We start from the raw sequence: 20,042 nt of genomic DNA, 5'->3' as shown, positions 1-20,042 counted from the left end.
TATAGCAAGACACTGATGGAGGATGCAACAAGCTGGTTGTGCCTTTTTTTTTTTTTTTTATTTGGACTTGCCCCCCTCACTCCCTGTTTCCCTTTAATTTCTTCCACTGTATTCTCCAGTCCCGTGTCACAAGAATTCAACACTGCTCACACCGTCATTGGGGGTGTTTGGGATTCAGTTTATGTGCTATTAAGTTATAAGAAGCACAAATAGAATTAATAAATAAAAACTTGAGTAAAAGAAACAACTTGTAAATGTTCTTTTTAATACTGGTTTGTTCTTAAAGCACCTGTGTTTACATTTTCAGATAATCCTTTGAATCTTCAAATCAAAGGTCTTGAACTGCACTTGCTCAAATCCTGTTCAAACATGCATTTGTCTACACTGAAGTAGTTGACTGGTTTATTCAGCTTGAGCTGAAGATTACAGATGGTACTTTTGCTGTGGCGGAGCAAGCTGCATGATGCAGAGAAGCCCTTCCTTTCAAACCTTTGAAATAATTCTGCTTCTGAAATTGGCTTATTGTGTGCTTGGGCCATTAAATGTTATCCAATACCAGCTCCTTTCCAACCAGGAGTATTTTAACTAAACCATTTTTGAAAATGGGGCTTTCAACAGTTTTCTAAAACTTGTCAACAATCTGATTTTTTTTAAAATCCCTTTACTGAAACTTGAACTAGAATTACTGGTAATACAGTTGGGGTTAAAGGGGACTTCATATAGGTGTGTATCAGCAATGGGAATTTGATTTATACAGTGCTGGAAAGCAGCATCGGGTTATATTTAACCACATACACTTATGTATGTTTTCAGATCAAACAAAATGATTATCAGATTATCTCAAATACAAGGAGATGTTTTCAAATTGTTTTATTTGAGGACAAAAAGCTATTGAAACCCAACCTGGCCCTAGATGGAAAAATAATTACCCCCCCTGTTTAATCTACTTAACCCTTTGTAGGTTCACTTGCCATGCCTAGGATTACTGTTGGGCCCATAAAAGGAAATGGTAGAACTTGAACCTTTCAGCTATAATGAAGTAGGCTGATTTCAAAAATAAACCTTGTGGTCAGACTGAAATCGATTCAAGAATAGACTAGACAGCACCAATGATGTCTGTCTCAAAGGGTCACTAAGCCATTTTTGAGGTGGTGTGATCTATTCTTGAAGAACTTGAGAAAACAGGAAATTACCCAACACTTGCTGGGTAATATGTTTATTTTTTGTTTACATAGATTGCAATACAGTATAATCACATTTTTATTTTTCTCCCTTTAACAGTTATGAATATGCTTACAAAGTGTTTTCAGTCAGAAATGCAAGGTCCGCTACAGGAGATCCATCCTGCCCACAATCATCAATGCCTTTCCATTAATTTGAAAAACGAGTTGTATTTAATTTCCCTTGGCATTAAAGTATTTTTGAATTAAATTTTAAGATCACCCCAAGTCCCACACTAATATCTCACCCCAACCACTAGTATAATATAAACTTAAAATGTAAACTCTATAACATATGCTATTTAAGTGCAAATGTGAGCATGTTTATTTTCACCATCTTTCCTATGTGCTTTAATTGGGTACAGTGTTCATTTTGAAGGCGTCTGTAGAGACAGAAGGAGGGGGGTCAGTTTGGTTGGGGGAGGTGCTTTAAAAAACACACAGGAAGAACAGAGACCTGCGTGTTAATGTTTAACCTGAAAAACATTAAACTCCCCCGCGGTGAAACGCCTCGAAGTAACCAACCTTGAAGGCAGAAAACATGAAAACATTTTTTATCTAGTATCAAACTATAAGAGCTTTTATAAACCAAACAAGAGCGACCCCCACCCTTTAAGAAAGCAGGGCCAAAGTTCACAGGAAGCTGGGGGGCTGCCATTTTTCCCCTGCTGCTGCTAACGTTTAACGGTAGATGCTAAAGCGACGGGAGGGGCGGCTGGTTCGGGCTTTTCTAGCTAGCTGGCCTCGGTGGATCGAGACGGTAAAGGCGTAATCTGTCAGTTCTCCGTCGGTCGACGCTAACGACCATTGTTGTTTGATGAATTCGGTATGGAGAAGGTAGCGGAGCCGTCTTGGACCTCTTCGTACACCTACCAGGTGAGCAAGCACAGCGCGGAGATGCTACACAACCTCAACGTTCAGAGGAAAGATGGAGGCAGGTTCTGCGACGTGATCCTGCGCGTCGGCGAGGAGAGCTTCCCCGCTCACAAAGCAGTGCTGGCCGCCTGCAGCGAGTACTTCGAGTCGGTGTTCGGCCGTCAGACAGAGGGCGAGGGCGACGCCAAGGAGCTGGAGATGCACACGATCAGCCCGAAAGTTTTCAAAGACATCCTGGACTTCGCTTACACCTCCAGGATCGTGGTTCGGCTGGAGTGCTTCCCGGAGTTGATGACCGCTGCCAAGTTTCTGCTGATGCGGTCCGTCATCGAGATATGTCAGGAGGTCATCAAGCAGTCCAACGTCCAGATCCTCGTCCCAACCACCCGGGGAGGAGAGGCCAGCCTCTTCCAGGCCGCGGGGGCCACGGAGCTGGGTTTCCCCGTGGCTCCGCCGGAGCTGGTAAACGGAACGGGTATATTGTTAAACGGCCAAGGCTTTGTGAACAACACGCAGATGCATTTGGACCAGAGCGGAGACACGCCAGCAGTGCTGCTGGAGGACGGCTGCGAGTCGTCGGTGCCGATGTTGGAGCCTGTCGAAGGACTTTCTATGTCCCCGTCGGCGGAAATCACGGGGAGCATGTTCCATCACGACGCTGGCTCGCCTGGATCCAAACGGGGAAGAGGGAGACCGAAGAAAGAGGCTGTCCACTTTAATCACATTAACCAGAAGGACAACGGACAGCTGTTCCCCTGCGGGGCCTGCGGGAAAGCTTTCACAGAAGCGTCTCGGTTAAAGAACCACGAAGCGCAACACGGAGCCTCCACCGGGGGCGTCCACAGCCTCGGAGACGGCCTGTCAACACCGGGGGGTCTGTCTTTACTATCGCAGTCCGGGCTGCTGGAAAACGGGGTGCAGCTACCCGGAGGACTGGCGCTGGACAACAACCGCAAGCGGGAGCGGACCAGGCGGCATGTGGGTTGTGACATTTGCGGGAAAGTTTTCCGGGACGTGTATCACCTGAACCGACACAAGCTGTCCCACTCCGGGGAGAAGCCGTACGCGTGTCCCGTGTGCGGGCTGCGGTTCAAGCGCAAGGACCGGATGTCGTACCATGTTCGGTCCCACGATGGCTCGGTTGGCAAACCGTATGTGTGCCAAAGCTGTGGGAAGGGTTTCTCCAGGTGAGTTGGATCCCACGGTGAGAACAGCTGCTGGTGGTTCCTAGAGAATTGAATGTTTACATAACCAAGAACCAGGGCTGTGTACAGTGTTGTAAATTTATTTTTTTTAAAATAGCCTGACTCCAGTCACATGACCTTGGTACCGTGCATCATATTATAAAGTTTAGTGGAAGGAAAAGGTGCGAAAGCAACAAGGAGATGGCTGCAACTCATGATTGCCTCCATGCCACCGATCCAGTAAATATTAAGGAACCCTTTGCAAAGTATTGAATTAATTTACTCTACAGTACATGACACATTTTTCAATAGGCTTGATAGTTCAGCATTAAAACACTTCATTGGTCTCAATTGGTAAAAATATTTTTATTACATAATTACTAATTGGCTTATTGACTTTAAACCATAACCAACAAAATTAAAAAACAACAATGCTTACTACATACATGTGTGATAAGGCACATTTTGACTTGCATTAAAGTATTGTCTGCACTTTAAAAATGTTTACTAACATTAAAACAATATATGTTGTGATCATGTTGCTATTCTCTAAATCAGAAAAGCATCAAATATTCCTGCTCCTGTCAGAATACAGCAATACATCCTATGGATTATTAAAGTTGTGTAAATACAATATTTATTTTGAGTTTGACGCACAATTGCAAGTTAAAAAAAGTAGCATGAAGCCCACATTTTGTTAGGTGATATTTCCGAATTTGTGTTATAAATAGGGGAATCGAATGGCAGTGTTCTTTCAGCCAGTTTGCCAGCAGTGCACAGCAACATGTGGGGGAGAAGCAGCGCTGCAGTAAAACTCAGGTCACCCCAGTCCCTTTCCCTCAGGTCTCATTAAAATGCTGTTAAACAAAAGAAAGTATGTGATCTAAAATCCTGCATCTCTTGTTGACGACGTCAAGCAGAGTCCAATCCAGCTGCAGTAGGGATTTCTTCATTAACAACTGAGGGATGCCTTCACAAGCTCCGTAGACAAAAACTGTTTTAAAATCATTTAGGTTTCTGTCTCCCAGATGCCTAATTAAATTTTTTTTCCTCAGTAGTCGTTAGAACCCAGTGCTGTGCATGTTTTAGCTGTTTCCCTGCTGCCCCAACACCTGACTTAAGTGAATTAGTAATTAACAGGCTTCTGCAGCACTTGGTGGCGCCGCTGCGGAGGTAATGCAATCATTTTAATTTGCAGAGAAGCATCTGAAATGTGAAGGACAGCGGTCCAGGAGGACAAAGATTTAGAACCGCTGCCTTTTTTTTTTTCCCCCACCCATTTGATCAGCAGTTAATCTTATTCAGAAGTGTAAACTAGTCTCCAAAAATGTAAAAAAAAATATTTGGAAAATGGATTATTTAAACAAAACAACATTTGTTTAACCAAGATGCTGTACCATACTAAACTAAAGCGGAATAAAACTCACTAGAAAGATTGTGGTAAACGACAACAGAGCAACCCACGCCGTGTCAAAAAGCCACTGCAAATAAGTGTGTTTTTTATGAGACTCAAACACAGGAAAGAAGATGCCCGTCTAATGTTTAATGGCAATCTGCTCCATAATTTTGGAGCCAACTGACTGATCCCAGCATAAATTAATTGCGATAATCTAGACGAGTTGTGAGAAGAGCATGGATTTTTATCTCCAAATTATGTTTTGAGATTACTTTGTAGATTGGAAACCTGCTGTAACTAAAAAAGACCCGTTTGTTGTATTTGAAGTCGATCTGGTGGTTTACAGTAAATTTGATTAGGGTGTAGAAATTCAACGGCTCCTGTGGAGAAAACACAATCCTGTGCAAATTGTGTTTAACATTTATCGTAGATGGCATAGTAATCTGCAACGATTGATGCTGTTTTTGCAGTAAAAAAAAAAAATTAAAAAATAAAAAAATCATACATGTTTCATATTTTTTGCACTTTGCTTACAGACCTGACCACCTGAATGGACACATTAAACAAGTGCACACGACAGAGAGACCCCACAAGTGCCAGGTAACCATCAGCACTTAATGTTAAAACCTTTGAGTTTAACGGTGACGTGTGAGTGTTTACGTTTGCCCTCTCCGCACGCTTCAGATTTGTAACGCCTCCTTCGCGACAAGAGATCGCCTCCGGTCGCACCTCGCGTGCCACGAGGACAAAATTCCCTGCAAAGTTTGCGGCAAGTTCCTGCGAGCCGCGTACATGACGGACCACCTGAAGAAACACAGCGAGGGAACTCACAACTACTGTGGCATTTGCAATAAAGGTAATTGTTGCCAAAACCTTGAGCAGTTGCACATCTGAATAACGGTTTATCTATTTTGCTGACGAGAATTCAGATTTGCGTCGACTTGTTGGACTAAATGTGGGAAAAGGAACCGCTCAAAGGTGTTTTATTCGCTTGTTCCAGAAATAGACTGTGTGTTTTGTCTCCAGGTTATCAGAGCTAAAATTAATCAAATGTCTAAAAATACACATTGAAGGCTCTTGTCAAATGACTCCTCACTGTGGTGCAGAGCAAGTTGAACTTGATACATTCTTTCTAGGTCTCAAGCAGAATTTGCACGAGTTCTCCTCGTCTGATTCACATGACATTGACAAATAGACATTTTTTGGGTCTGAATCTGTAGTAATCATGAATGCCACAGAATTTTCTTCAGACTTTTGATAAAATCTGTCTGTGTAAGATTATTTTGGACAAAAAAAGAAGCATCAAGGAAACTTTGGATCCACCTTAGCAGTTGTTTTTGGAGTTCCATACTCCTCACCTCCTGTGAGCTCAAAGTGTTGTCTTCGCTCCCAGACAATTTGCTTAGTTGGATTATAGGTTTTATTATGACTTATTTTGTCTCTTAGTGCATTTTATTCATTCATAGAGTTGAAATTTAAGTTGTTAACAATGTCATGCCTTGCTTGGAGGATAGTTGGTTACAACATCATAAACTTTGCAACATTTATTTTCCATTTACAACCACAATTTTTTTTAATTTTTTTTTTTAGATTTTATGTGACAAACACAAAATGGCACATCATTTAGAACACCCACATGCACTGGGAGAACATGCAAACTGCAGGCTGGGATTCAAACCCAAGACCTTCTTGCTGCGTAGAAACAGTTTCACCAACCAGTTCACTTCTTTCTTTTTTTTCCCCACGTCACAATAACGCAGTACTTTGTGCTGGTCTGTTGCATAAAATCTTAAAAAAAAAAAAAAAATTAAATACAAGTCATTATACAAGTTTGTGGTTGTATTGTGATGAAATGTAAATGCTTTTGCTGGGCACTGTCTGCTGCAGTCAGAAGCAGAGCTACGTAGCTCTGTGCTGGTGACTTATCTAGGTTTGGATGGCTGGAGGTTTGTCATTTTCAGCTGTTGGTTTGAACCTTTGTTGGAGTCTGGTGTTATTCCAGACCCACAGATCAAGAAGTTAGCTTGCTGTTGCTGAAGGAATTTCTCTTATAGCCAAGGCTTTGACTGTACCGAGCAACTGCCTTGTTCTTTATGTGTTTTTGGCCTCAGGTTTCTCCACTGCGTCCTACCTTAAGGTTCATATAAAGACGCACCATGGCTCACCACTGCCCACTTCTGCCACAATGCACACCTTCCCTGATCCAAGGGGGGAGCTGCAGCTCCAGATGCACAACGGCACCCCTTACCAAATGGGACGCCAGTGCTCAGTGGAAGGCAAGCAGTCGCCCTCTCGCCTCCTGCTACCTCCACGGCTTGTTGTCATGTTTCTGGCTGGCGCTGGCTACAGAGAAACGAGCTGCGAGCTCGCCACGTATTTTAACTTGGGCACGACTCAGTTGCTGCTTTCATTCTTTTTTTATTTTAAAACATTTACCATCGCAACTTCACTCGCAAAGAACAGTGAGAACATTTTCTCTACTTTATGTCCAGAACAGTTTTTATTTTTTTATTTTTTTATGTTTTACATTAAAAGCTGACTTTTACACTGCTGATATCTTGCAGTCGACTGTAAATGAGAGCTGGAAAAGTGTTGCAAACACCGGCATACTTGTGGTCATTTATCTGGAAGGCAGAAATAATGATACCACTCACTGCATCCACTCATAAATAACACCCTGTCCACCCCCTCAAGACTTTTATTTCTTGAAGGGACAATTTGTTTCTTCCTAAACCAAATCTGCGATTATGCAATAAATTGATTGAGAACATACGAGATTATTCAACATTTTCTCTAGCGCTGATTTAAATGACGTGTGTCACATTCGCCTGTGTGTGTGTGTGTGTTGCTGTCCAGCATGGCTATGGCTGCAGAGTTAAGTGTGTGTTTCTGCTTGGCTGGTTCATGAGCAGTTCTCTCACCTACGCACATTGATGCATGATCGTCCTGGAGTGTGCTCCATATGCCCGTCCTGGATTCACTGGCGACATTTCTGCAGGGGAAAACCCACAGCATAGACGCAGCACACCGAGAACCAAGAGTCAAAAGTGGACAAAAAAAAAAAAAAAATGAAGCATAGGCAGATTTATGTTCAACTATGTGCATTTACACAAAGCGAGGAATTGTAATGATTCTCTTCCTAAAAGGTGCCAAAATAATTGTCCAGTGCCTTGGAAAGTATTCCTACTCCTTGAAGCTGTTTAGAATTTATCACAAAATTAAAGCTGCAATAGAAAAAACACTTATGTGATAGACTGACGCAAAAGAGTGCGTGATTTAGATGTGAAAGAAAAATGCCAAATGTGTTTTTGTTTTTACGGCCCCCTGACTCGGTGCTCTGTAGAGCCACCTTTCACTGCAGTGGGTGAATTTACAAGTGGCTCAATCTCAGTCAGCGTGGCTGGAGAGCATCTGTGAACTACAGATTCTCACCTGGATTTAAGCCGCTAACATGAATATGAATATGAATATGCTTTGATCTAGATCAGGGGCTTCCGAGTCCAGTTAGCAGGGACCGGTGTCCTGCAAGTCTTAGATATTTCCACTACAGATTCAGATGATTGTACTGTGTAGTCAGCATGCCATTACGTTTTGTAGTGATTTGACAATTATTCGTCATTTGTGTGTCAAACTAATGTAAAATCCAAAACATTGAGAATGTCAGCCTCATAGTTTTCAGGGTGATTGTTAGTTTTCCTCCAAACTTCATGTTGTCACAAGGTTTACATTTGGTCTCATGTAAAACCTTCCCTACGTTTGCTGGGCCTCATACACGGATGGTGGCAAACTGCAAACAGGACTTCTTGTTACTTGCTTTCAAAAATCGCGTTCTTCTTGGTGCCCTTCAATAAATCCCATAAAAATCTTTATGGTGATATTTGTTCACTAATGTTATCTCACGAAATACAGAGGCCTTTGCAGAACTGAATTTATACTGAGCTGAAATTACTCCCTGATGAAGTCTGCTAACTAATGAATTGTGTGCTGAGCACAGTTGGTCACCTTGGATTTAATTCAGAAGTGTCACAGTAAAAGGGGTTGAGTACAATCAGTCGGCTCAGTTTACAAGATTGTTTTTTTTTTTTGTTGTTAGTTTTTTTTTTCTCCTTATTACAAAATAATTCGTGTAGTATTCCTTCCACTTCCCAATTACGTACTACTTTGTGCTGGTCTGTCACATAAAATCCCGACAGCATACACTGAAGTTTGCTGTAGCATGGGAAAGTTCACGGGGCATAAATGCTTTTGGAAAGACCTGTTGATAATTAAAAGTTGAGCTATAAATTTTGACTACAAATCCCCTGGATATTGTTGAATCAACTGAAGCAGCAGGTTTCGGGGATTACCCTCGTTTTCCTTTGCAGCACTACCTGAGGAGGGATTGTTGCTGTTCGGACAATAACTCACCCATGGGACAATAGTTCATATCAGAGGGATTTAATCTGTGAAAACACTGCGTTATGTGTGCTAATCGGTTTAATAACTGCAAATATTAACAAGAAAAAAAATGTGATACAGTCCTGCAGGAAGGTTTGGGTGTGCATGGAGCAAGCATGGCTTATTGGTTGGATGGAGCGGCATAAATCCTGTTGGATTGTGAGGCAACTGGGCTGAGCTGCAACCTCTGTTTGTCCCTCAGCTGTAACAGCTGCTGCTTTAATTTGTCTGTGTTATCAGTTCTTTGAAGTTAGATATGTCACATTCTGGTTTTTCTTTTGTTTTTTTTTGTTTTTCACTCATGTCTCCTAATCCATGTCTCCCTTTGTCTCCTATTTCTGCTGCTTCATCCTCTCTCTGCCATCTGTGCTGTTTTCACCGCAGACGGGCAGGAAAACGCCGGCAAGTGTCCCCACCTGGAGTCTGAGGAGTCGGATACTTCTCTAAGGGAATTGTCCAACGTTGACGAGCTCAAGTCTCCGACCAAACCCGAGGGGCCGGAGCTTGAGATGCCCTCCCTCGCCGCCTGCAACGGGGCTCCCACCGGGATTCTTGGCTCTCCAGATGCTTCTAAAGCCAACGGAGACCCCGAGAAGAAGTTTATCTGTGGGATCTGTGGCCAGGCGTTTCGCACCAAGTCCTACCTCAACAAGCACCAGCACCGAGTTCACAAAGCCCAGCGGGCCCACGGGGTCCCGGGGCCTGGCTTAAGCGAGATGGCACCCTCCCTAACGTCCCCCTTCTCCCCCCAACAAAACATGTCCCTCCTCGAGTCATTTGGCTTTCAGATAGTCCAGTCTGCCTTCGCCTCGTCTCTTGTGGACGCCGAGGCAGGTCAGAGTGGAATCGAGTTTGGAGGGAAGTAACAATTTCTCGGAGGCTTTTACAGGCCGCCGCTTGGCCTCTTCGTTCTTAGGACAAAGCCGGGTTGCCCACAGAAAACGCCCCGTGTTTGGGAAGAACTTTGCCTCAAGACTACTCTTTTTGTTTGTCTCGTTGCTTAACCTGCATCCAGAGTTTTTGTCAGAAACTGCCATCGAAGTCCTACTTTTCTACTTTTTCAGAGGATAAAAAGGGGTGTGTTCACCATTTAAAGTTTGTGTGTAAAGAAATGAGTGTTTTTGTTTTCACTGATATCAGTCTCTGAAGGTTGTGTTACATTTCTTTCTCCGATGGTTTTATTCTGAGCTTTCTCAGCTGCACAAATATTCTTCTCATGAGATGACTTATCGACGTTACCATTATGTGTAGTTGCTAACTTTCTCACTTTAGCTGCTCTAGCCAGCTTTAAAATGGATCCTTGGCCATCCCAGCAATTACAGATGTCTTTACCTCAGAGCAACAGCAGGGCTTATATTTAAATTCATGTAATCATTTTTTTGTTGTTTTGTTTTCTAGGTGGGAATTTAAATTGGCTTCAGTTTTTTTTTTTTTTTTGACACTATTTGAGAACAAGAGATGCAGCTTCTAATCACACTGGTAAAGATGCAAAACTAACCTTAAAATAAATTCATCTGTTATTGCAGCAGCACTAAAAAAAGAGGGGATAAAACCCTATAAATTCTCCAATTACTTTTTTTAAACCAATGTTCTGGTGCCTAATTGATCTCCTCAATAACGAAAAATGAAACGCTTATTTCAGCTCAGGATAAGTTGAAAACTGAACTGTTTTAACAATAAAATGTTAATGGGAAAATACAGTAAAATTGTCCAGGTAGTGGGGCTTTTCTAAGAGATCCATTCAGTATAAATAACGCACATTTCCAACATCATATTTGTGAGTGAAACACACTTACATCGATGTTAGTTTCATTTATTGGTCCCACATGACTCTTATTTCAGGACAAACGTCTCATTAGGGTTCACATTTTAAACTCTCTTCAGTATCTGAGATTAGCGTTTAGCACAAAAAAAGCAGTTATTACTGACTTGTAAACAGTGTGTGAATAGAGAAAGTGAAGTCTTAACTTTCAGTAAGAGGAGGGATCTTTGACTATTCCCCTTCACACCATCTCTCTAGGCCCTTCAGAGGTCAGGGTTCTCTCTTATGCTGTCTTCTCTTCAGCTCTTCCCACAACGTTTCTGTATTATTTAGGTCTGGGTGACTGAGGTCACCATGGAGACGAATCGATCATGATTCAAATGCGTTATTTCTGTTCTCATTTGATTTGCTTTGTTAATCAGCGCGGTATCTCAACGAATTCACGATGCCAAAGTTTCTAAGCCCTGTAGAAGAGAAGCAGACCCACAGCATCACAGATCCTCCACCGTACCTTTATTTTACACCAAACTCACCTGGAGGGTTTTTTTTTTTTCCCTCAAAAGCTTAACGTTTGTCATCTGGTCTAAGCACATGGTTCAGGTTAAAGTAACCAACAGAGTTTGACAAACGTTTAGTTTTGGCAAGATAAAAATCGGTCCTTGTTCACCTTTCTTAGTTCCAGTTATAGTTAATATTTTAACATAACTCTGATTATTATATCGTGTGGAAAAACGAAGATTAATAGCTATTTTTGTAGATGTATAGACTTCTGAAGATCAACACATGTTGGATGTCTTTCCCATTTTGCAGAGCTGTTAAGAGAATTAAGTCCGTCACATTGTGTATATACCTCAGGACAAGAAGTCTGAAGTAAATTTCAATTTATGTTAATATTACATCATATTAGTTATAAAGCATTTTTACATTTTATCGCAGGCTAATAATTGTATCATCAGATATTTTGTTTATTATTTCTAAAACTGAGTTGGAGGAAAGAAAAACAAACTTAAATATTGGATTTACTTCGTATCGAGATTATGCTGCAGTGATGGAGACGAATTTACATTAAGGGTTTTCACTAATCTGTACCAGGCCTGCTGTATATTATATTTTCAGAAATATCAGTTTTTAAACACCCTCATACAGTTAAGAAGCACTTTTCAAAGGGACTTTCTTTGTTTGTCTTTTATGTGCTCATTAAATTGTTTAAAAGGAAGAAAAAATATTCAAGGAAGAAAAGTCATGGATTGATTTAAATTTAGACGAACGTGGCTAGAGTTTGTTAAATGGACAATGATTTGACTTTTTTTTTTTTTTAAATCTCCTCTCTATTTGATACTGCTGAACCAGAAGTCCTACTTTGATTACGTTTCTTAATTTCACTAAAACGCGTCCAAACAGAGGAGGAGACTAAAAGAGGAAATCGGGGATTCGCAGACCGATTTTAAATAGAAGGTCTGGATGATGTCCGAGTCTTTGCGTTAGTTTCTTGAATGAGTTAAATGCATGAAACGGGGACCAAGATCAGGTATATTTTCCTTATATATATTTTAAAAGATGTAGATTATATTTTAATAACTTATTCATACCCTGAGTTTTGTGTTTGTTTGTTTTTTTTTTAATTTACTGTCAAAAATCTTGTTTTATTCTTGTGTTTTCACTTTAATTTATGGTAAACGGAGGCGTGAATATGTGTGTTGTGGAAGAGGTGTTGGGACGCTTCGCCGAGGGAGCGAGTCGCAGCCGACGGAGCCACCTGGTCAGTGGTTTTACACCTTCATCATCTGGACTTTTCCTCTTCCTCTTCATCCTGTGCTCAGAGCCGTTTGTGCTGCATCCCGTTGCCGCGGGGCTCTCTACGTACACGGCTCCTTTCTTGGGTCGGACGTTACACGATTGAGAGTCTTAAGCGATGCGTTCATGTGGCAGAGGCAAGCAAGCGGTTCATTGAAAACCTCTTTTTGTGGGGACATGAGGAATTATGCAACATATTTTAATGGGTATGCTTGATTCACCTCAAAGGCATCAAACGTTTTGACATCCAGTCAGCTTAGTTTCAAACCCTCAGTTTGGTTTACTCGTCGCTCAAAGCTCAGCAGGAATAAAAGCCAGTAAACGTTTATGTTTTAAGTTATTTGGCTCTTGCTCCAAAGCACCCGATTCTACCGTATTTCTGGATTTATCTTAATTGCTTCTCCACTGTAGCCCTAATCATGACTCGCCTCCCTTACATTTTCCTGTAAATATTTGAAGCTGAAGTACAATGAAACTTTTCGAGCACAGAGTTCCGCTCTGTCACATCTGCACGGTTGCGAAGCACCCACTGAACTTCACGCATCAGATGTATTCTCATGCTTGTTTATTTTTGTTGAAGACGTGTATTGCGATGCAAATCAGACTCAGTCTAGCAGTGAAGGGCTGACGGTGTGTGTATGCGGTGAGTGGATGATGGATCTCAGTGTATGCCGTTTAATTATTTGTGAGTATTTTAGTACATTCCTATATTATTTATGGTTATATTGTGATTGTAACAAGTGTATATACCTTCCATACACACACTCACACACACACTCACTCACTCTTTCTCTCTCTTTATAAATATATATATATAAATAGATAAATATATGAACCAACCTGTTTGATCTGTGTTTGTAAGTGGTGAGTTTTGTACATATTCTGGTTTAGTTTCTTGTGTTGTTGGGAGGGATGTTAAGTTATGGCCATCTGAAGTGTAAAGTTCAGGCATGCAAGCTGAGCTGGGGACTGAATGTCGATCACTGGTTGGTGGCTGTAGTCGTTTATATTAGTTACACTGAACTATCTATCACGTTGCCGTGGTAGCGCTCACACTGCCAGCTGCTCGACTCTTTGACCAAGCTTTTTCTTTTTTCTTTTTACCCATTCTGCACTGGTGTTTCCTCATTTGAAGGTTTTGTTACATTTACTGTTTAGAACACCTGGAATATGCTGTAAAAAAGTAATAAACCTTTGTTTTAGACGTTATTAGGAATATAAGATCTGTTTGTTCTTTCCCAAAATTGAATTATGATATTAATTGATTGCTTTTGGGTTAAAGGTTTTGCTTTCTGCTTTTTGTCTGTTGCAAAGTGCCTTCCAAATACTGATTGTGCTCAGCAGTGGATTAATAAAAATAAAACGGTCCTTTTTCTTTTCTAAAGGGTAAAAATTGTACAGAGTGACTTGCATTGACACTTTTGTATAAAAAGCGCAAGATGTACAATATGTTACCTTGGTATTTTATCATTGTACTCGACGGGATTGCTCTTAAAAACACTTGAACTCTGTGTTTTGTTATGACGTCTGGACATATTTCATTATGAGCTTACTTTTCTATAGATATTTGTTTTTGTACTCTGTTATTGAGTCTCGTCTCAAATTCTTGGTTTAGAGATGAGAATCAAATAAATTGCAGCTGAAAATCTCCAAACATTTGTCCTGTGATTATTAAGTAGCTATTTTGCCTGAACTTTGATTATGCCACTTGGAAGCTTTTGTTTAGTTCTCAAAATGAACTAAACAAACTCGTATACAAGTGAGCTCCAAAATGATTAATAACCCCGGCGATTTAGATTGAAAATAATTAAAACCAATAATAATAATATAATTGATGTGCATATGTGTAATCATTTATGACAGAAGACTGACTGTTACACTGTCATGACTAGATGAGTGATGATGAGAACAAGAAAGTTTAGCAATATTCAAAAGTGTTTCACTAATAAAGGGTAAACATGTAACGGTGCATAAAATATGCAATCACCATGATTAGTGTTGAATGCAGCAGTGAAACTGAGTGTCTCCTAAAAGATTAAAGGCTTAAAAGATCAACAGTGTTTTAACAAATCTTTACTCAAGTTCAGGTTTGAACAATCCAAGTCTTTTATTTGGTCTTCACAATGCCATTTGTACAGAAGCATTCGCTAAAAAACATTTGAGGCTTTCACAGAACTGCTGAATTTATACTGGGAACCAACTACACACCAGTGGGAAGAAGTTTAATTAAAGGAGCAAAGATGGTTAAATAAAAATGCACACCACACATTTTCAGCTTTTATGTGCATGTCATTTGAAAATCATGCATCAGATTCTGTCAATAACTTAAATTGAAGTTGGTGGCTGTAATGTGAATACTTTCGAAAGGCACGGTATTATTTGTCTAATCACAAGTTCACAAATACTATTTTTTACTGACAATATTTGTTCATGTAATTTTACTATTTTAGACACACAAACATTTGTTTTCACGGAAGAATTCAAGACAAGACAGTCCATGTCTCAGAGCAGCAACCGCTGCATAATAGGTACATATTTACAAGTACAAACAACTCCAACATCATGGATTTAGAAACATGTCTTTATAACATTCTTAATAAACAGAAAAACCTTTTATTTTTAAAGCTATGCAGGAAACATAATTAAAACAGGTTTTGTTTCAGTCACAAAAAAACCCAATGAATATCAAATGAACATTCACTGGTTTGAAATTTTAAGTTGAAATAGTTTTAAATAAAATGTAGTCAGTTTTGTCTGTTAACAAATGGAGATTCAATTTTCTATATTTAAGTTAACTTTTTGCCGTTTTGAGACAGAAACACCCTCTTGGTGATTCACCTACAGTTTATGTTTTTTCCTTTATTAATAAAACGAAGCATACAGTGGAGTGGTTGTTACAGCGGTAAATAGTCTGCCTATAAGGCTGTGGAAAGACACACTTCGCCAAGCTTATATTGAGTCTGTAATTCCAAACTTTTTTCATTTTGCCCTTTGAAGTTCATCCCGTGGAATTCACTTGTGATGACTGACAGAGATTTTCCCTTCGTCTCTGGTAAAAACAGGCCGATGTACAGAGCGGACGACAGGCAGATGGCTCCGAAAGGCACAAAGCAGTATTCACTCAGTCCACTCTGCAAAAATAGCAAAAAATAAACAAAACAAAACAAAAAAAACGCTTAAAATTATTGCTGTTCTTTATTCTGCACAGACTGAGGCCTAGAATTCATAGTGTGTTGTGTTAAAGTAATTACAGAAAATACCTCGAGGTTCAATATTTGGTTTAAATGTGATAAATATATGAAAAAAAAAAAATCTCAAATATAGTAAAATCTAATATCAAATATTTTTATTAGGAAATTATAAGGTCATGCATGTCTATTGTTTGAGCTCAAATATCATTAAAAAGCCCATTAATTTGCATCAAATCATTAAAAATATATATAATTTACCTCATTTTGAGAGTTTTGTTCTTGTTTGCATTTTTTATATTCATATTTTTATCTTTAAAAAGCAAAATAAAACAGAAGACATAGAGGTAGAGATAATTTTCAAATATTCCAGGTCCAGCTCCTTTGCATGGTGAGCAGTTTCAGAACTGTATGTGAGACGTACATTTCAGCTTCCTTCCTTACCTTATTCAACAGTGATTCTTTTTTTTTCTTTTACAAATCTTTTCCCACGTCTGAATCACTTCATTTTTAAACTACAAGAACTACCGGTGCAGCGGGTGTTTTAAATAGAGGGACAAAGGCTGCAGACTGACCACCAGAAATGGGAAGATCATCCCAACGATGAACAGGTTGAGCCACATCATGGAGCCAGCAATCATGTATGCAGCTGGCCGCGCCGCCTGATTGAAGATCTCAGTGGGAAGAACGCCGGTTACTCCGGCTGAGAGAGAGAGAGTAGAAGAGAAGGCACAGTTTAGTAAGAGTATTAAACTTTACTAGGATTTTTAAGGTATGAAGCACAAAGTAAAAGTAGAAGAGAAGTATTTTTAGTATTTATTTTAAAAGACATCCCTGTTACATCTCCAGCTTATTCTGAGCAAATAGCTTTGATTCCCTTACACTTTGGATAATGATATTACAAAGGTATTAGTAATCTTTATTTCATCAACTGGTTATACTGCAGGATGGACACAGTCCAGCAGATATAATATAGTGAGACTGCATGAGTGTAGAGATATTATGTTAGCAGACTTATTTTGCAGCATTACTCGTCTTTAAGACTTGGAGAAAAACATACATTTGTGCATATTTAGGGATGAGCTGCAAAAGGTTTAAAATAAAAAAAAACACACACCACAGATTTTATTTAAGATTTTATCTTGAGGAAAGCATTTTGTTCAGCTTACCTGGTCCCATCCCAAAGCTGAGAATATAGGTGAAGATGCAGGCCATGCTCAGGTAAGACATCCAAGACACATACCGCTGTTTTGAAAAAAGAAGCATCTTGTTTTTAACAAAATGATAAAATATGCAACATTAGAATAAAATAATTACAAGTAAAAGCTGCAGATTTGTTGGAGCTGATGCTGATTACCTCAAACGACAGAGCGATGGTGAAGACGATGGCCCAGACGGTCATGAGGAGGAATCCTCCCATCAACATGAACCTCCGACCTTTACGCTCCACCAGCAGATTCTGAAAGGGTCAAATACGCATTTTTCAGACTCTGTTTTTTATTGTTGCAGATATTCTAAGATTTGGTACACTTTCATGTACTTGCACTGAACAGATATCCACAATATGCAATGGATTAAACATTGTTTAAATAGTCTAAGACTTGCTGGTTAAGGCAGGGTATCATTAGTTATCTTCTCTCTTTGTTTATCTCTTTGTTTCCTTCAACAGACATCCTGAAGGATTCACTCAGTTCTAATTGGTCAGGTGGTTAATTTTTTAATGACACCATAAAAAGGCAGAATGAGTCAAATTACTACAGAGCTAATAGTATGTGGAGGAGGATGTCCAATAAAAAGAAGAAAATCAGATTAGTTGAGTACTGTACATGGTAAAAAAAAACAAAAAAAAGTGATATATCCTCCTCTTCAAACAACGTATGTTTACTCACTCCAGATCTGGTGTATGTTATTCATAGTCTGATGCAACATACAAAGCTACAACGGGCAGTTTCACTCTACTTAAAGTCCGTTTCACTTTATAAGTTTGAAGTTTAATTTCTATTGCTGGAAAGAAAATTGTTTTCTGACAGTCTAGGCCAGGGGTCCCCAAACTTTCTCCTGCGAGGGCCACATAAGTGTTCCCTTTTGTGGTCGGGGACCGGTCTGTCTTTAGCGGGGGGGGGGGGACGCAGGGACGCAGGATTACGGTTGACGACATATTCGCGGTTTTAGATCGATTTTTACCCAGAATGCAAATGGAAAAAAACCGCCAGCGAAACGGTGACTGGGACTGAAGAGTATATATTCCATTGAGGGAAAGTAAGTTTCACATTTGCTCAAAAGCCCCCTGGTGGTTGAAGAAAAATCCACATATAAACCGGAAAATACAATATATGAAAAAAAAAAAACACTGAATGCTATCTGGTATAAGGAGGCGGGCCGGATCCGGTATTGTTCAGGGGGCCGGAGCAAATGAGGTGTCGGGCCGGATGCGGCCCGCGGGCCGTAGTTTGGGGACCCCTGGTCTAGGCACTGGTTCAGGCTTTTCCTCCTTTGTTAAAGCACTGCCAGTTGCAGCTTTTCTCCCTCTTCAGCAGGTTGCATAACAAGAGACTAAATGGCAGAAACTTACACACATAATACACGCTGTGAACTCACAAGTCCCAGTGCCGATTGTGACATACTGAATTTGCTCTTCAGATATGCCGGCCTCTTTAAACACGTAAGATGCATAGAAGTAAATCTGTAAGAAGAACACAGAATGCGAATATGTTACGAGGGATCAGTGCTCGTTTTAATGGGGTTTTAATGCTTTTAAGTCGATTGTGCCCGCATTTGTACTCTGAGTATTTGTGTTAATATAAAGTCTTCTCTAATGCTCCCAGAAATGTGGTTAAGAGGTCTTAAAGATTTAGTTAGTGTTTTCTGTTGTCATAATGCTTTGAAATGTTGCAAAGCAGCACAAAGTTCATCGTAAAAATACCAAAAAATAAATGAATATATAATACACCCCAAGCAATCATGTAATTTTGAGTTTATACTCCAGAATCTAACAGGTATCTTTAAGGGCAGGACTGTAAGGAGCAGAAACTAACTAGTAATATCTCACTTTATAACACAGTCCTGTTCCCGAAAGTAACCCGTAAATCCATGAAAGTACATGGACTGAACTTGGAAACTGGAATCAAATTGAAAACATTTCTGATAGCTACTCATCCCTGGTGCCAGAATACAAGTAGACAATGCAGCCCAGTTTTAAGCTTCAGGAAAAATTCCTGGAAAGTACCGATAGAGTCTAAGACAGTAATCTGCTGGTTCTGAAAAGGTTTCCCGTGATTTAAGAGAGGCATCTGTAAATTTCAGAATAGCAACTGTAAGTTTTGGAAATTTACTCAGAAGTTCCAGGTAAACTACTTGCAAGATCCAGGAAAAGTAAACTATAAGTCCCTGAAACAACTTTATGGCTTCCTGAAAGTAATGTGCAATCCCAGAGGTGGATTGTAACCAGCTGCATTTACTCAGTTACATTTACTGGAGAAACTTGTTGTTCTCTTTGGAGCAGTTTCACAACGTCATGCTTTTTATTTTTACTTTAGTAAAATTGTTATGAAGCATTGCTAATTTTTCTTAACTACATTTTTTTATTTTAATTTTTAAATTTCAGAATTTACACAAAACTTTATATGTATGTCGGTTTGATGACATAACGTGTAAATATAGAATCAGATGTTGTGCTCAGTTATTCAGTGCTTATATAGCCTTTTTTTTTGTAAAAGTAAACTGGCAGTTCTCAGATGTATCATCAATTGTCTATGAAACTATTCTGCAACTTGCTGACAGTAACCCGTCGTTTTTTTGGATACGTACCCCATAAGTTCTGGAAAACAGCTGTTCAAGTTCCAAAAAGTAATCTAAAGGTTCCAGGAAAGTATGATGTATGTGATGTATTGCCTCCCAAATGATTTTAAAACGAGTTGAAATCATACATAAAAATAATTGGGGCTCTTTTACACATTCACTATGATGCTTCTGCAGCTGCCTACAGTAATAAACCATTTCGAGAACAAATTGTAAAGAACATAAAGTCCAAACACAAACTTGGCAGCTCAACCGGGCGGTTCTGAGGAATCCTTCTAAATTTCCCACCAACATCCCAAAGATTCATCAAAGGACGCCGTTACCACAAGAACATCAGATAATGTTGCTGTACATTATCTGTAAGTCCCTGAAATATTGCAGTATATA

General features: G+C 39.8%; 2 protein-coding genes across 3 annotated transcripts in view; one reads left to right on the top strand and one right to left on the bottom strand.

Annotated features, from left to right (window-relative positions):
* The first annotated feature begins 6 nt into the window (after positions 1–6).
* On the top strand, positions 7–14,323 carry patz1 (POZ/BTB and AT hook containing zinc finger 1). Of its 2 annotated transcripts, XM_015042429.1 has the most exons (6): positions 7–524; positions 575–3,283; positions 5,213–5,276; positions 5,361–5,532; positions 6,788–6,952; positions 9,498–14,323. In XM_015042429.1, the coding sequence occupies exons 2-6, from the start codon at positions 2,049–2,051 to the stop codon at positions 9,977–9,979; spliced, it is 2,118 nt and encodes a 705-aa protein (XP_014897915.1). In that variant the 5' UTR covers positions 7–524; positions 575–2,048; the 3' UTR covers positions 9,980–14,323. The 2 variants fall into 2 exon arrangements, with proteins under 2 accessions (XP_014897915.1, XP_014897916.1); XM_015042430.1 differs by lacking the exon at positions 6,788–6,952.
* Positions 14,324–15,058: 735 nt separating this feature from the next.
* The window catches only part of slc2a11a (solute carrier family 2 member 11a), a 13,820-nt gene continuing 8,836 nt past the window's right edge, over positions 15,059–20,042 (bottom strand). The window contains exons 8-12 of the mRNA XM_015042422.1: positions 18,430–18,540; positions 17,215–17,316; positions 17,027–17,102; positions 16,433–16,560; positions 15,059–15,800 (exon numbers count right to left, since the gene is read on the bottom strand). Coding sequence (XP_014897908.1) covers positions 15,585–15,800; positions 16,433–16,560; positions 17,027–17,102; positions 17,215–17,316; positions 18,430–18,540 — 633 coding nt within the window. The 3' untranslated portion in view covers positions 15,059–15,584. The remainder of the gene's footprint in view (positions 15,801–16,432; positions 16,561–17,026; positions 17,103–17,214; positions 17,317–18,429; positions 18,541–20,042) is intronic.

The sequence above is a fragment of the Poecilia latipinna genome, unplaced genomic scaffold, assembly GCF_001443285.1.
Source record: "Poecilia latipinna isolate Pla-1442-1.1 unplaced genomic scaffold, P_latipinna-1.0 Scaffold588, whole genome shotgun sequence".
NCBI lineage: Eukaryota > Metazoa > Chordata > Actinopteri > Cyprinodontiformes > Poeciliidae > Poecilia > Poecilia latipinna.
Note: the sequence above shows the minus strand (reverse complement) of the source record. Positions and strands in the feature narration are given on the sequence as shown.

What these genes read in the sequence shown, in the direction of transcription:
- patz1 (XM_015042429.1), top strand. Translation starts at nt 2,049, where the DNA reads ATGGAGAAGGTAGCGGAGCCGTCTTGGACCTCTTCGTACACCTACCAG. An exon ending in TGTGGGAAGGGTTTCTCCAG is followed by an intron (nt 3,284 to 5,212) that starts GTGAGTTGGATC and finishes CTTTGCTTACAG; the next exon opens with ACCTGACCACCTGAATGGAC. An exon ending in AGAGACCCCACAAGTGCCAG is followed by an intron (nt 5,277 to 5,360) that starts GTAACCATCAGC and finishes CGCACGCTTCAG; the next exon opens with ATTTGTAACGCCTCCTTCGC.